Source organism: Oryza glaberrima, chromosome 5 (genome assembly GCF_000147395.1).
Source record: "Oryza glaberrima chromosome 5, OglaRS2, whole genome shotgun sequence".
NCBI classification, from domain to species: Eukaryota; Viridiplantae; Streptophyta; class Magnoliopsida; order Poales; family Poaceae; genus Oryza; species Oryza glaberrima.
This window is the reverse complement of record NC_068330.1, coordinates 17,290,562-17,307,467: the sequence shown is the minus strand read 5'-3', so window position 1 is coordinate 17,307,467 and position 16,906 is coordinate 17,290,562. Positions and strand designations below refer to the sequence as shown.

Sequence of the window (16,906 nt, the reverse complement as noted above, 5' to 3'; positions counted from 1 at the left end):
GCTGGCTCGGGTAGTCGGGTAGGTGGGCGGCGTCCGATGACTAGGACAACGAAGAGGTGGTGGTGTAGTGGTCGCGGTGGTTATCCCTCTACCCACCGTCACTGACGGGTGGGCCCGCGGTTGGTGGCCGTGGCGGGTCAAGTGAAAGCGTGCAACCCCAAGGTTGGCGAGCCGTGGGGGGGAATCTTGAGGCCAAAGCGACGTCCGGCATGTCAGTGAGCCGCGGGCGTCGCGCGTGGGGCCCGCGAGGGTGGATCTGGCGGCGAATCGGGGCCGTCGGTTCGGCGATCCAGCGGCGGGGGATGGGTTGGGACGCGGTCGGACGGGAGGAGGGGGGATGGCGTGGGGCCCCCACGCGCCGGCGCGTGGCTCATCATGTCGACACCCTTGGTGGCGCACGGTGGACGACTCCGAGGCTGCGCGCGGTGGGTGGTCGACGTCCATTGTTGCTTGGTGAGCGTCACGGCCTCACACCCTCACCCTCGTGGGCGGATACCATTCTTCCGATATTTTTTTCTTCGTCACTCCTATTCATATCCAGGAGTTGACCCTGACAGAGAGTGGAGTGGGTTAGGTGACGCCATGCCGCAGGTGCAACAGATGGATAGCGGCCGCACTGCGGCACTTGGCCACCTACGAGGGCAGGTTCATTCCTCCTTCGGTGAATTGTCGTCGCTGAATCTGTTATTGAACGGAAAAGTCTGGCCTAACGGAGTGTTTGTCAAGAGGACAAAAATGAAAAGATTAAGAAGATACTACTCCGTGTGTTATTAAGAAAGTAGATATAAATAAATGGTGTAAGGTTGTGATTGGTTGAGTAGTGGAGGTAAGTGGGAAAAGTGAATGTAGGAGAGTTGTGATTGGTTGGGAAGATAACGTTGATAGGGAAGTTGTTATATTTTAGGACAAATCTTGAGGACTAAAGGTTGTTATATTTTGGAATGGAGGGAGTAAGTCATTAGTATATAATTAATTAAGTATTAATTATTTTAAACTTAAAAACTAAATTAATATAATGTTTAGTATTAATTATTTTAAACTTAAAACTAAATTAATATAATTTTAAAACATTTTTTCTATAGTACTTTTTTAAAAAAATACATCATTCGATAAGGGCAAGTACTATAAGCCCCTACATGTTGCCCCTAAATTTGCCACATAGGATTAGGTGATGACTTGGAGGAGAGAAGTTAGGAGAGAGAGAATGAGGCACCCCTTATGCAATGGGCAACCTCCACACAATCTCTAAGAAAAATATAAGATGATGTGAGAGTAAACTAATATTGGGGTTTGTATACTAGAGGTGACATGTTGTACTTGTTACCTCTTAATTAATGAAAAGATGACATGGTTTAAATTAGATGTAGCACTCACCTCTATTATAAAACTTGCCCTAAGAGCAAGTATAATAGGCTGTTTTAGCCGATGATAAAACGGCCATGTTAGATTTGTTGATGAGCTGGGCAGGAGAGAGAGCGTGAGCCGGCGACTAAATTATCGCCGACTACACACGCGCTCCAACGCAGTGCAGCAACACCAGGTTAGCTATGATTGGGCCACGCAGTTGTGGATCCACGCGAGTTGAGGCGAAGCGAAAATGGCAAGATGAAGCAACGGCAACCGGCCGAGAATGCAGAGGCAGCGCAACGGCGACCACCGTGGTGAGCTTGAGCGCGAAATGCTCGACGACGACGGAGCGGAAAGCTCGCCGATGAGGCAACAAGAACTATAGCAGAGAGCTCGTTGATGGCGAGATGGAAGCTGAGCTCGAGGACGACGATGGCTGTGTTGGTGGTGACGAAAGCTGCGAGGTGACACGACGGTGCCGTTGGCGGCGACGGAAGCAGCTAGCTCGAGGGTTGTGGCGACGGAGAGAGAAGTTGCGAGCTCGAACGATGACTGGAATGACGGCGGTTCAGCATTTCCCGTGCAGCTCCCTGTCATCCTACTTCACCCTTGCTCCACTCATCCGCTGGCTTCTCCGGCTCCGCCGGCATCAATCCGCTAGCAACTGGTATCTATCTGTGTCATGCTCGTAGCTTGTGAAAACACATCCTCGCTAGGTTGCCTGGCAGCAACCCATTCAAGCAGGAGGTAGGAAAATAGGTACAGTAACGCAACAAGCAAGAAGATGAATTGGATGGAGTAAGCTTAAGATTTAAAAAATAGACAGCAATCGATGTAAACCTGCTTCTTGTATACATTAACTTTTGGCACTAGCTGTAAGAAGCTGATGTGGTCATTTTTACCGTCATTAGCCGGCTGCACTATTAACCTTGCTCTAAGTATGCGCACAGAGAACGAGAGAACTCTTCTTTTTTCTTATTTTATATGAAAGTTTGTTTTTAAAGTTTGTAATAATTAATATTCAATTAATCATCTGTTGATGGGTTATCTCGTTTCACGTGTCATTGAAAAGCTAATCCAAACCTCTGATTTGAACTAAGCCTAGATCTTGTGCTAAGAATATTTAAAGTTACGGACCGAGTGAAAGTCTTTGCTAAATCTCTGTGCTAAGAATTTAAAAATATGGCCGTGTTCAATGAAACTCGCATGCTATTGATTCAGGTTCAGTTTGTTGGGCAAAGCGATGGCCGTATCGAGTTTGCAATAAGATTTGGTTTTTTAAAAAAAGAACTTATTGAGAGAACAATGAATAATGTTCGATGGATTAAAGAATCAAATCTTGGCGTCGACAGCATTTGCATTGGTGCCCAGAAATCCATTTATTTGATAATTCAATGGCGTGGAAAATTGGGAGTGCTGCATCTATGGTCAATTGGTCATGGAGTAGATTTTTTTTTCTTTTTTGCGTTTTGGATGTGACGTGATCTTTCTTGTAAATAATTGGTGGGATCTTTTTTTTTCTTACTTTTTTTGGTGGTTGTAATCCTGTTACATGGCACATCAACTGACTTTTAATTGATTACGGTGGGAAGACTTCTCTATTTTTTTTGTGAATCGTGACCTAAAACTTCCCAGCGTTTTCGAAGTTAGATCAACTAGCAGTTTTTATAAGAGGACTTCTTTTTTTTTTTGCTGGGTGCGAGGGTTTTTTTATTACACGGTCTTGGATGTAGTTGACACGAACAATTAAGTAAGCAACTAAGTTATCCCAATTTATTTCATCTTTGTCCTTATTAGATACCATCGCCATATTTTAGTATAGAACGTTTAACTAAGCTGGTTTCCTAATTAACTTGTCTTAAATATCATATATTAAAACAAGGAGGTAGAGCAAGCTTTGAAATTTTGTTCACCAACTTACATATTTATTTACTTTGAAGAGTTCTTATATAGTTTTATCTAATTAACTCATACTAATACTTGATGGTGTGGGTTTGGACAGGGAATCGCGGGCGAAAGCCTTGCCGAGCCATTTGGCCGGCTGACAACGGCGACGCCGTTTAGCGTCGTTTCCCTTCTTGGAAGCGTTATTTTAGCATACCCCTTTCCTTTCCCTACCATATTCTCCGGGTGAAAACCTTGCTTCGGTTCCGAACGAGCGGTGGTGGCGATCTACGTCGCATCCTTCTTGGGGGCACCGCTTTGGAGAAACCTCTTCGTGCAAGGATATTGTCATTGCTCTATGCATTGGCTTCGAACTTCAGTCCTAAGCCTAGACGAGGCCTTCTAGCTTTACATTTTGTTTTGCTTTTCTCAGTTTGGGTCCTCTCTTCTCTTGTTTGGTGTGTTCAACTTGTCTTGAACTACCATCTCTTCTGGAGTGGATCTTTATAATAATTGGCTGTAGTTCTTTTTTAGCAAAGGCCGGGATATTATATTCCATTATCTAAAAAAACTAATACTTGCCAATAATATAATAATATCAACTGCATCGGATGGACAGCTAGTGTTTAGCTGCAAATAAAATATGTCAGCGTAATGCTTTTATTAAGATGCAACCGATTAGAGATAACATTGTTTCTTAGATATGTCTTGGATCAAGGGGGCGGTTGTGATATACTAATCCAGCTACATAATAATAATAATTAAAGATGGCATGTAAATTGTACTTGCACTATTATCTAAAAATATTTTTTAATTTATTTTATTGGATATGGTTGAAGAGGGGGTGTGAGACATTTGTTTAACAACCTATCCTTGGTTTGTTAAGGTACGAGCTTTGAAAAATTATTTCCCAAATAAATATAAGTTTTTATTTATATCAAGAAGTTCTTATATAACTCCACTTGATCCATACCAACAGCTACCAATATATAGCAACTAGGACATGTCAACTTTGTATTTAGTTTTTTTTTTTTAGCTCACGTTAAATCTTAGACATGCTATAAATTTTGTGAGAGGTTTGTTTGAGTTCCGAGCTAAACCAAAGTTGAGCTATTGTTCTTAACCAAATGGTAGGCACACTTTCGGTTGTTATATCTTAGACATGTTACGGCTTTGCGACGTATACTTATGGCCATCAATTTGGTAGGAACCACTTGTGGTAATTTGACTTGTGGAAAATTTAGCCATAAAACAAAGGGTTAGTTGGATTCATGCCAATGCAAATATATCATTTTAGATAAATGTCGCTACTGTTCGTTTATTTGTATTCACGTCATTCAAAACCGTCAAAATTTGATCCATACCACTACTGCCACTTTTTCCATCACATCCTTTTTCTTTCCTCCTCCTTCCTCCTTTTCTTTTCTTCTTCTCTTCGAGTTCGCGCAAGGGGAAGTCGTGCCCCCTCCGCCGATGCTGCTTGTAGCGGTGGACAGAAAAAGACTAGACCGGAAAACCAAACCAAAGGACTGGGACCGAGATGAAAAAACCGAGACCAAAAAATTAGGTCACTAGTTCAGTCTCTAAGTGTTCAAAGGCAAAACTGTGTTCGATCAATTCGGTTAGTATCTTCGGTTAATCGAATAGACCGAACAAACTGAAGTTTGCCCCAATACGCCTATTAAGGTCTAGCAACCCAATTAAACCCAATTTTTGCCTCCATCATGCTTCGATCTACGGCCCATGATAATGGAGTCTTGATTTATGATTTGGGTGTGTGATTTTTATGTGTATAATTTCTTTATATGGAACTTATTAAGGACTTGGCCAGATTAATTTGGATCTTTTGAAAATTTCGGTCATGACCGAGACCGAGACCGAGACTGATTTTCTCGGTCTTTATTATTTTTAAGACCAATCGATTTCCAACTTTAGATGACCAAAAATTCTAAAAGACCAAAGACCGAGACCGAATTTTTCGGTTTGACCGTACGCCCACCCCTAGATGCTTGGGGCCACGGAGGAGGAGGCGCACGGCACCACGGCGAACCGCCTCGTGCCACATGGTGGCGGGATGCCCCGATATAGCAAGCTATTCAGTCGCCGAAGTTGATGAGAAGAGAACATGGTGGAGTCTGCGGTGGAGGCAAGAGATCCGGCACCGATAACGCCTCTGTAGTTTGTGGCGCTGGTCATCGTCGGCCAGCACGCAACGGTCATGTAGGCAGCGATGTTCCTCATGTGCCTCCACCCGCGTTCTTCTGGCAGGAGAAGGATCTGTGCCGGTGGTGTGGCGAGTGGGCGGTGGTCACTGGCGCCACGAACAACATCGATCACGCGGTGGCGTTGGGGCTCATAGGGTAGAACCCCAGGAAGCTGTTCGGGGTCTCCAAGGAGGTCTGCGCTGGCGCGCCAAAGTGCAACGGTGAGGACCGTGGTGTTCGACCTCGCCGCCCCAAGGTGACGACGATAGTGGTGGCGAGGAGATGTCCAACGGCGTGGCAGGGGTGGTGTTGGCCGTGGAGAGGCTCGACGTTGGGTTGCTTGTCAACAACGTCGGCGCGACGTACCAGTGTGTGGCATACTTTTCATGAGGTGCCCAATACAGTCTAAGAGGTGGTGCTGCGGGTGAACGTGGTGGCGGCGACAAGGACCTCGCACATCATCGTGACGCCGTGTCTTGATCTTGTACACTGGTAGCAGCGTCGGCGTCACAGGAGGAGTTTGAGGAGGAGCCGTGGACGTGAGAGATGGTCACATCGCTGCTATCGTTATCGCTGCCACTGACATACTCACCGGCACGCTCTTCTCACCAGCTGCCACATTTGAAACGCGGTGGAGAGAGATGGGGAAGAAAGAAGAAGAGAGGATTGAGAAAGAGGATGGAACTGATATGTTGGCCCCACGCCTAGGGTTATTTTGGCCTATATGATAACCAAAATCATGATGGCGATGACAAGGTTCCAATTTTGGGTGAATTCGAATGGTATGGATAGGAATAGACAAATTATAATGGCATTTATCTTAATCGGCATATTTGTAATGGCATGATCCAATTAACCCTAAAACGGAGCATCTGATAACGGCACCAAAAACTATGTTAGAATAGCATATACGAGAAAATTTAGGGAGTAGCTAGATTTGTGGCGCCATACTATTTATAAAAAAAGTAAAATCATTTTTCTGTATAATACCTACGTTTACGTACATTGTAATTACACTATAATTAAGTTTTAATATTTGTATTGTATTAAAAATATTTTAGTATGTACATAAAAGAGGAGATAGGAAAGATATAAACATATGTACATATATTACTTACATATAGGAGAGGCATTGAGAAAAAAGTGATTGAAATTAAAGGAAAGATGGGGTAGGCTAATTTTAACACGTTTATTGGTTAAAAATTACAGCGATTAGACGAAATATGGTTTTGACATGTCTCGAGAAAAGAAAATGGCGAAAGTAAATTTTATAAAACTGTAACTTTAGTGACAAAACTATCAGTTTTTTTTAGAAACACAGTACAAACGCAAGCGCTCACAACGTGCGCACACTCACCCAGTTTGCTGCAACATTAGCGACATGTTTTAATTTGCTGCAACAACATCGTGGGAAATTATCATAGAACTGCAACTTTCACCGCAGCATATAACATAAAACTTATATTTTTGTGATAATTTCACATATTATTGTTACAACAAACTGAAACATATCGCTAATATTGCAGCAAACTGATAGTTTTATCATTAAACTTGCAGTTTTCTGAAATTTACTCAAACGGTTATGGTACAAGTAGAGCACTAGAGCATTATGTCATTTACGAAGATGGCATGTAAACGATGATATATATATATATATATATATATATATATATATATATATATATATATATATATATATATATATATATATATATATATATATATATATATAGGACACTCATGTGGGGCACCATGGTGCCCGGGCACCATGGTATCAAATGCACAAAATCACTCAAATTTTTCAAAATTTTCAAATTGTGAGTATGTACCTAGTTATAATAATTTGATTCATACCTATACCTATCAACAAAACAACTCAAATTTAACTTTATTTTACAATCCATGATTACATACCTAACTAATTATATGTATGGATGCTATATACCTAGAATCAAAATCTAACAAAAACAAGTTCAAATTCAGTTCAAACTTGCTTTGAACTAGTTAGTAGTTAATGTTAATACCTAAGTAATTAAAAAAGTTTCATACTCATTTGAATTGGGTATATACTCAATTTCAACAATGGTGCCCGGGCACCATGGAGCACCAAACAAATTTAATATATATATATATATATATATATATATATATATATATATATATATATATATATATATATATAGTAGTTACCTTTAGATGGTTATGTCCCACCTTCAATTCCGTGAGTTTATCTTGGATTAATAGGTACCTGAAATTGTTTGCATGTATTATATACAATTTTCCTGGAAACCTTTTAGTTTGGATAAAAAATGAGCAAAAATACTTCAGCTTAAAAAACACATCTTTTTTTTTTGCTGGAAAACAAGTGAACTTCATTCTTGATTCAAATTTCGTGTACATTTTTCTTATCGGTTTGATCGAGCATTATTAGCACTCAACGAATTTCGTGAATTCGATGGGGGTTCGCACCCACCTCCAGAAACGGATTTGTAAGCCCTGCTCAACGGTGCTTTCACTAGTCACTACTTGGTTCATTTTGCACAGCTCATAATTTTCACATTGTTTGGGACATTTTAAGCTTCACCGGGCCAAGAGAAATGCCAGGAGAAAGGGTTAGGCTTCCTTCCACACCAACCTTTCCCAACTTATGCTCCTATTTTCCGCGCACACGCTTGTCTAACTGCTAAACGGATCGTTTTTTCAAATATTTTTCAATAGAAAAGTTGCTTTGCAAAAACCATGCTAATCTATTTTTATTATCTAAAAAAACGCTAATCTATTTTTATTTTTTTAGTTCTTTTATTTATAGAAATACTTAGGCACTGTTTGATTTAGCTTAAGATTATTATAATCTGAATTATTAGGAGTAAGTTGAAACAAACAGATAGCTTATTATGATATATTACTACAATCTATAAGCCAGATTACTATAATATGATAATCCACTCTAAAGATGCTTTTTTAGATTATTGGGTGGCTAACAACTAACAAACAGCTAATAATCTAGAGAAAGAGACAGCTAACACCTTATCCTATGCGGGCTTATTATAATCTTAAGCTGAAACAAGCATGGCCTTAATCATGCTGTAATAAGGGCATCAGCAATGCGTACCCTTGAGCCGTGTCTTCACTCACGCCGTCCCGAGAACGTCTCCGAGCCGTCCTCCTAGAGGGAGGCGTGACCCCTAGGAGGGGAACGCGCGGCTCTAGCACTCTCTGTGCTTTTCACTGAGGTCCCCACGTTTTCTTTCCTTTCCCTCTCCACAATTCTCCCTTCTTGCCCCTCACCTGGGACGACGATGGGCGAGCGGCGGCGACGAACCTGGATGGCGCCGGCGAGGACTCCTCCCTCCGCCGGAGCAGAGCAAGATGAACCCGCGCACAACAACCGCCACTGCCGCCACCACCGCCGCGACGGCATCGTCGTCGAAGCATAGAGAGAGGGAGGGGATGGGTAGAGGTTGGCGATGGCACGATGTGGTGGAGCGGCCGCTGACGAGGACCCCGGCGATGACACGGCCGACCAGATCTGGCCTCCCGACCAGGCGCTCGCCGTCGACCACCGCGCCCAACGTTGCCGCGTTTCGCCCCAGCCGTCGGCGAAGGGAGTGGCGGGAGCTCAAGTTGTGGTTGGATCTGGTGTGGGAGTGTGGACGGCAAACGGCGGCGGCGGGACAGAGGAGAGAGGCGAGCGGCGGTTTCTCCTCGCGCCGACGAGCTCGAGCAGGGCGTGGGATGTCACGCCCAGAAATTCACTAATAATTTCCGAACTAATTTGTGCATAAAATCCTCGTCCAGAAATCAGCCGAGGTACACAAACTAACAATTTAATATACAAATCCATCATAATAATAACGTTACATACTTACAAAAGAAAAGAAAAACAACAGCAGCGGAATAACGGTCTAGTGATGGCTTCAGCTCCACTCCCACAGGCAACTCAACTGGGGTATAAACCAAACGTCTTCTCCTTCTGGATCCTTTTTCTTCAACTGAGGTTGATTGATTATTGCAAGAATGAGCATATGACATACTCAACAAGCCACACAGCAAATATGCAAGTGCACAAGGATACCAAATGATGGCATAATATAGGCTCATTTGCAAAAACAACATTTAGCAAACATTTAGAAGTAAAACAGTAGAGTAATTAATCATCAATTTTAATCAACACTGAACAGCACACCCATGCTGCTCAGGCCCAACCATCCTGAACAACCATACCCGGCTGTACAGATCTAACTCCATACCAGGAGCTAAGAAAATTATTACCAGTTATAACATCCATAATTATTGTGAGAGGTGTGAGACTAATCATGAAAAACATTGCTCAACCCGCCCATGACCGCGGGCACGGCTATTCGAATAGTTTTACTCTGGCCAGAGGTGTACCACTGTACCCACAAGACACAGCCTCAACATCATGTCTACCATGCGTCGCGATACTGGAAAGTACCCGAATAGAGGCTGTGACAATACCCCCTGCACAACACAACTCACCACAGTGCACCATTCCTGGATCATAATCACCCCCTCTATAAATATAACCAGAGGCATGGACTCCCCAGCGACCCCCACGGACTTCTCGCCGCTTCTCAGTCTGGTGCCCCGCAATGAATCATGCTATACAGAAGGTAAAGCCGTTGCCCATGCTGGCTTGTGGTTGGTACGGTTAATGTTTCACAACAGTAGCTCGCGAACCGGTCCTTAATTGTCATGAGCACGACCTTCAAAACCATGTGCTCACAACCCACCATTGTCAAGTTTTAGTTATCAATTAATTATCATAACACGAGTAACCATCGTGAGCTACCATTAAATATAATCATAAGTGATAGTGTAACATTAGTTATCCCAATTATGTGATAATGTTTCTAAGCATGTCTAAGCAATTATATATATATAGCATTTAGCTGAACCAAACCAATATATAAGGTTCAAGCTAATCAATTTGTTACCCAAGGTATCAAGGAATAAAATAATCAATGCAAATTGGCCATAACAAAGGAATAGGTTCACACCACCCGGTGACATTCGAAAATAAATGCACAGTTGAAATAAATAGAGAATTTAAATATATGATCAACATGCTCAAAGGATTGTGTTTAGGATCTGTGTGACTTGCCTTGCAATAATCGGTCTTCAATTAATCTTCTTGAACACTTCCGACGCACACGCGAACCTTCGAAACGACGGAATCGACAAGCTAACACACAAAATAAGGAAAAAGACTAATAAAAATCAAATAAATAGTATATAAAAAGTAAACAAACATGTAGATCATGATTTTAGATGAATTTAGAGACTTGAACGGCCTCATTCCGACTTCATATGAATTAGTTATGAATTTTACAAGATTAAACTGATTTTAACATTTATTTTTAGAAGGGAAAAGGGCTTGATGACATCACGATGATGTCATCGCAGCCATGGCACTGGACCACAACTCCGCCGGTGGACCACAACTCCGCCGGCGATGGAGAGCTCGGCCGGGCTATCCGAGAGCACCAATGCGGAGAGGAAAACGACGCGAACTCACCGGTGCAAAGAACAACGACGAACGACGGCCGACGACGAGCTCCGAACGGCGGCGAAGTCGGGACGACGACGGCGGTGGCTTTCCGGCGACAAGCAGTGGCAACGGAGGGGTGGACGGGCTTCTTCTCCTCCGTGCGCACCCGACGGCGGCGACGGATGGCAACGGCGACGGCGCTAACGGCGGCGCGATGCGACCGGAGGATCGCCGGCGACGGCGGCTCTACGGGCGACGGCTCGGCTTGGGACTTGGGGCAAACGGAAGAGGACGACTAGGGGATGCTTTATATAGGCTTGGGCTAGAGAGATCGGATTCCAAACGAGAGGATTTGAGCCGGAAAAACCGAGGGTCAGTTGGAGAGATAAACTCGAAAACGAATTCGATTCCGCGTTGATTTCTTCAGGATAAAGTCCGATTCTTGGAGGAAACGAAAGAGGAAGATAAAGGAAATATTTCCCCTCAACTAATTTTGCAAACGGAGCACGGGATGCGGCGGATTTGGTGGAGGAAGCGGCGGCTGCACAGGTACAGGACGGCTGGCTCGGGCTCTGTCCAAGCTTGAAGACGACACTGTAGCAGGGAGGCGAATTAGACCTTTCGTCTTGGGCTGGCTGAAAACAAAGCAAAGAAAGAAAGAGAAGGAGGAGCTCGGCTGGGCCGACTTGGGCTGCATAGCACGCGCGCGAGTGAGAGAGATGTTGGGCTGAAATCAGCCCAATGGCTTAGGAGAGGATTTAAAAACTTTTTCCAATTAAAATAATCACTGAAATGATCTTTGAATTGTTAAAAATACTTTCAATGCTCAAATAATTTCAAGAAAAGTCCTGAAAATACTTGGACACTTAAAGTACTTAAAAAAATTATAATCAGACCATTTAATCATTAATTTAATATGTGGATAATTACTGAAATGTTCTTTGTATGATTAAAATTAGGAATTGAGCTCCGAAAAATCCGAGAAAATTCCAGAGAGTATAATAACCATGGAGAATTTAATAAAAGATAAATCCATCCATGCTTTATATTTAGGAATTTTATTTCCCACATTTAACTTCTCTTGTAAATTAATGAACATTTAATATAAATTCTAATAATAATTTATTAAATAATTTATAAATCCTAAAACGAAAATCAGGATGTGACATGGGAGTGGGACAGCGAGCGGCAGCGGCAGGACAGAGGAGAGAGGCGAGTGATGGCGGCTTCTCCTCGCGATGACGAGCTCGAGTGGGGTGAGCCCCTCTGTGATGGGTGGTGGTTGGGGAGGAGCGGCGGGGAGAGGGGATGGAGGTGGGGGAAGAGGTGCGGCGTCAACCCGAGGCATGCGACGGTGGGGAAAGAGAGAGAGGGGAAAGATAGGGGTAGAATAGGAAAGAGAGAAAGAGGAGACAAAGAGGTTTTTTTTGGGTTGGGACACTCATTGGGTTACCTAGATGTAGCCTGCATTGTAGGGTAGTGTTTGGCAAATGGGAAAGGGAAATGATTTCCCGGCAAAATTTGCCCTGGACACCCAAAAATTATGTAATTGACTGTGTGACACTGTAAAATCGTGTCGTTGCTGATGGACACCACAAAATTCATGTAATTTGCTGTAGGACACCCGAGACAATATTTTATCATTTCTGATAAAAAGGATGGGAGAGAAATTTTAAAAAGACAAAATTGCCCTCAGCCCTATCTACGAATGAATGATCTCGAAGCAGATCTTGGGATGAGTTCGTTCAATTTATGTGTTTCTTACGGGCGCAGGGAACCAGTGGTTGATGTCCCACGCGAGAGGCGAGGCAGTGTCGGCATGGAGGTAGAGCACGTTGCCGTAGGCGTCGACGCGGAACAGCGCCGGGTCGAACCTGGTGTTGCCGAGGTGGTCAAGCTGCTTGCACAGCAGGTTCACGAACCCCCGCGGGTTCGCCGGCGGCGCCGCCTCCGCTTTGGCCCCCGGGAACATCTCGTTCAGATCCTTCGCCCGCATCGCCTGCACCCCACAACCACCCAATCAGTCTCCACCGCACCAACAGTCGCGCCGCCACCGCCGGGAGCGGCGGGGAGGAGGAAGGCGTGGCGATGGAGAACGAGATGAGCCGGTCCGGGAGCGACGACCTCGTCGTCATCTCTTGTAGCGACATGGGCGGCGGCGTGGGCGATGATGATGACGAGGACGCCGAGCATGGTGAACAGCGACGGCTTGATTCCTTCAATGGATTGCCATGCATGTATGCCCAGCGTGTTAGAGAGATCCTAGGGAGGCTATAGGTGCAAGGAATCGATGCGGGGCTCACCGAGGAAGCGGAAATCGGCAATGGTGCTAGGCGGCCGGCGTTGGGGAAGACGAAGGGGAAGAAGAGAAGGGGCAAAACTGTCATTTTACATGGTTTCTCTCTCATCAATTCAGTGGATATTATATTTTAAGGCGCCCAGTGTCCTACAGCAAATTACCACACTTTTAGAGTGTCCTCGTGCAAATTCACGTCTTTCGGGTGTCCCACAGCTAATTACACAATTTTTGAGTGCCCTGTAGCAAATTTTGCCATGATTTCCCACCCATCTTTAAATCCTAACAATTCATTTTCCCTATTCCATTTAATCCTAATCCTTTATTCATTTTCCAAACCAAATCACACTCTAAAGGTGAGTAACTTAAAGTACTCTCAATTAATGAGGGCACTCTATGAGTGGCTCACATTGATCGTGCCCTAAGCCATTCCTTTCCAAACTGCTCATCCCATCCGAGCACTCCTTTGTGGCTTTGTTGGCCTGACCAGCCAGCCACTGAGCCCATATCATTTTGAAGGCCCATTCATTTTTGGGCTGACTTGACTAGGCCCAGCCACGTCGAAGTTCGCTTCCTCGGAAACTGGCGAAGAGCCCATGCAAAGCGCCTCGCGGAGCTTGGCCCCGTGCTCTCCTCCCTCCTCCCATCGATCCCCTCCCGTAAAACCCCCCGCGCCGCCGCCACCGCCGCCGCCGCCGTCGCCGCCGATCCCCCTCCTCCTCGATCGGCCTCCTCCCCATGTCCCGCCGCCACGCTCGCCCGCTCCTCCCCCTGCTCCGCCGCCACCTCCACCGCTCCGCCACCGTGCACCGCTCGCCCGCGCCCGCGCCTCCCGACGGGATCCCCTCCTCGTCGTCGGCGCCGCCGGATCCCGCCGCGGCGCGGTGGCCGTCGTCCTGGTCGCCCGCCGCGCCGCCGCTCCATTCGTTCGCGGCGTCCCACCTCCGCGAGGCCGTGTCCCCCATCGCGGCCGCGATCCTCGCGCTCCCCGGCGTGGACCCGGACCCGTTGCCCGCCCTCGTCGAGCACAACTTCCCGACCCTCCTCGCCGTCTCGCCGCTCGCCTCCCTCGAGCTGCTCTCCCTCCTGCGGCCCAATCCCCAGCTCGGCCTCGCGGTCTTCTCGTCCCGCCGGACGCTCTCCCCGCCCGCGACCCTCCCGGAGTTCGTCCTCGCCATCTCGCTCGCCGGCCGCGCCCGCGACCCCGCCGCCGCGGCCCGCCTCTTCGCCGAAGCCTCCACCGCATACTGCCCCGACCAGGCGCTCTACAATGCCCTCATGTCCTCGTACATGCACAGCGGTCTCGCCGACCGCTGCATCGAGGCCTTCCACACGCTGGAGCGAGACCCACGCTGTGGACCGCCCAATGCGGACTCCTACAACATCCTCATCGCCCTCTTTGGTCGCTCCCTCCTCGTTGACCACATGGAAGCCACGCTCCTGTCGCTGGATGCATCCGGCCACCCTCGGACAATCGGGACGTACAATGCAATCATCGCCGGCTACCTCACTGCCTGGATGTGGGAAAAAATGGAATCGGTATTTGATGAAATGGTCTCAGGTCATGTTGCTCCTGACAAAACCACTTATTTGCTGATGCTAAGAGGATATGCGCATGCTGGGATGATATACAAGATGGAGCTGGCTTATGAGCGAGCACGCCAGCATGTTGGTCAGGTTGACATGGTCCATATACGTGCAATGATATGCGCATACTGCAAGTTCAAACACGTAGATAGGATTCAAAAGATCGAGGAGTTATTGCAGAAGTTGGGTCCTGATGACTATAGACCATGGTTAGCTGTACTGCTGATCCGGGCATACGCACAGGAAGGATTGGTTGAGAGGATGGAGCAGTGGATTGCTGAGGCACTGGAGCGCAATACCATTGTCACCACCGTGCAGGTGATGCGGTCCATCATAACAAGCTATTTTCAGTGTGATGCAGTAGATAAACTTGCACATTTTATCCGGCAAGCTGAGGAGGCAGGGTGGAAGCTTTGTCGGAGCTTATACCACTGCAAGATGGTGATGTATGGGAAGCAACACCGGTTGCCAGAGATGCATGGGGTTTTGGATGAGATGGAGCTTTTTCGGTTTGACCGAACAAAGAAAACCTTTTGGATCATGTATAAGGCATATGTGAGTTCTGGGCGGATGGCCGAGGCCAACACAATACTTTGCATGATGGGGAAGCATGGTTTTGGATTCCCCCGTGGCGGGTATATTCAATGACATGTGAGTAGATGCCCTGTTCCTATATCCTAATTGATTTTCTCATTGATCGATCTACCTGGTTTACATAGCAAATTCAAGTACGGCTTTATCTTGGCCACTATTAGTTGTGAACTACTCTTTAGATTTTTATGACATCTGATTTAGTTTGCAATATAGACCATTTATCAAAGCCGAACTGAAGACTGGACACCACAATAGATCTGGTAGTGCCGCCTTAAATTGGTCACTTCTCACTTGTCAACTATTTAAGACTTAGTGTTATGCTTGGCGTGTTTTATTTGTCAAAACTTGATTAAAAGATGGACAATGGTGGTCGGGAAGTTTTTTTTTTCCAGATAATAGATAATCTCACATAGACCAGTTTTGGGTGCTGCTGAAGAGCCCCAATTGGTAGAGAGAGTGAGAATGTTATACATAGAGTCATTGTCTGACTAACGTGAATTGTGCTGTGATGAGCCACTTAAGCAACAATGACAAATATAAACTCATTAATTTTTTTACTTGTTATATGGTGCTTTGGAGTTCAGTAGGCATTTAGGCAAACATAAAACTCTGCCTGCTTGATGAGATTGTTTCTCCCTTTGCATTGTAGATTTAGGATTCACACCTGGTGCAACCATTAATCATTAATCCCTAGAAAAGTTACAAAAGGAAAACCAAGTTTTGTTCTATATAATGTATAGTTTGTTATTCTGTGTTTATCATGCTTAGTCCTTTTTTCTTTAATAAATATTAGTACACCATCTTTGTAACCAATAATTTTCATGTTGCTGATAATTTTGAAGAGCATAAACAAAACTGATAGCTTGATGTGCTTCAGAAACTGGAGGGGTAAGTTTGGCAGCATAATACTTATGCACCTTTTTACTTTACTGACAGTCTTATGGGCAAATCGCATGGTGTTTTTAATTGAAAAAGAATGTTCCTTCAATATACTCCCTCCTTTTTTTATATATGACATTGGTTCGTTCAAAATTGAAGGGAGTACCATCTTTTTAGCTTCTAAGCAGTGTACTAAAAGTTGGTACTAGGCGCCTCTTGGGTGCTAGGCACCGGGTAGCCACCGCGATTAGGCATTAGATGGTGCATTAGGTGGCTAAGCTGCCTTGAGTGCTCTTGTGTTGCTATTTTAGTGTTCTATTCTCTAACTTTTATTAAGAGCATCTTCAATAGCCTAGCCAAATGGACATATGGCTAGCTAGCCAAAATGTTCCCTCTCCATATTTCCTTTGCGCCCCAAAAGATTAGCTAAATGACACTAGCCGTATCCCAATGGCTAGCTCCATCTCCATATATCAGCACAATTTTAATTATATCAACAAATGGATTCAGATATTTCAGCACAATTTACAATGGATGTTCATTTGTAAAGCCATCAGATTCATGGACGCCATTTGTCATTCCATTGCCATAAGAATTCTGCAT

The 16,906-nt window shown here is 45.1% G+C and overlaps 1 protein-coding gene across 1 annotated transcript; it reads left to right on the top strand.

Moving 5' to 3' along the window:
* Positions 1 to 13,882: 13,882 nt before the first annotated feature.
* LOC127774942 (pentatricopeptide repeat-containing protein At2g30780-like) lies at positions 13,883 to 15,408 on the top strand. The gene is given in 2 exon segments (XM_052301233.1): positions 13,883 to 15,232; positions 15,234 to 15,408. Coding segments are annotated over 2 exon segments (1,293 nt in total). The 5' UTR covers positions 13,883 to 13,981; the 3' UTR covers positions 15,276 to 15,408.
* The last annotated feature ends 1,498 nt before the right edge of the window (positions 15,409 to 16,906 follow it).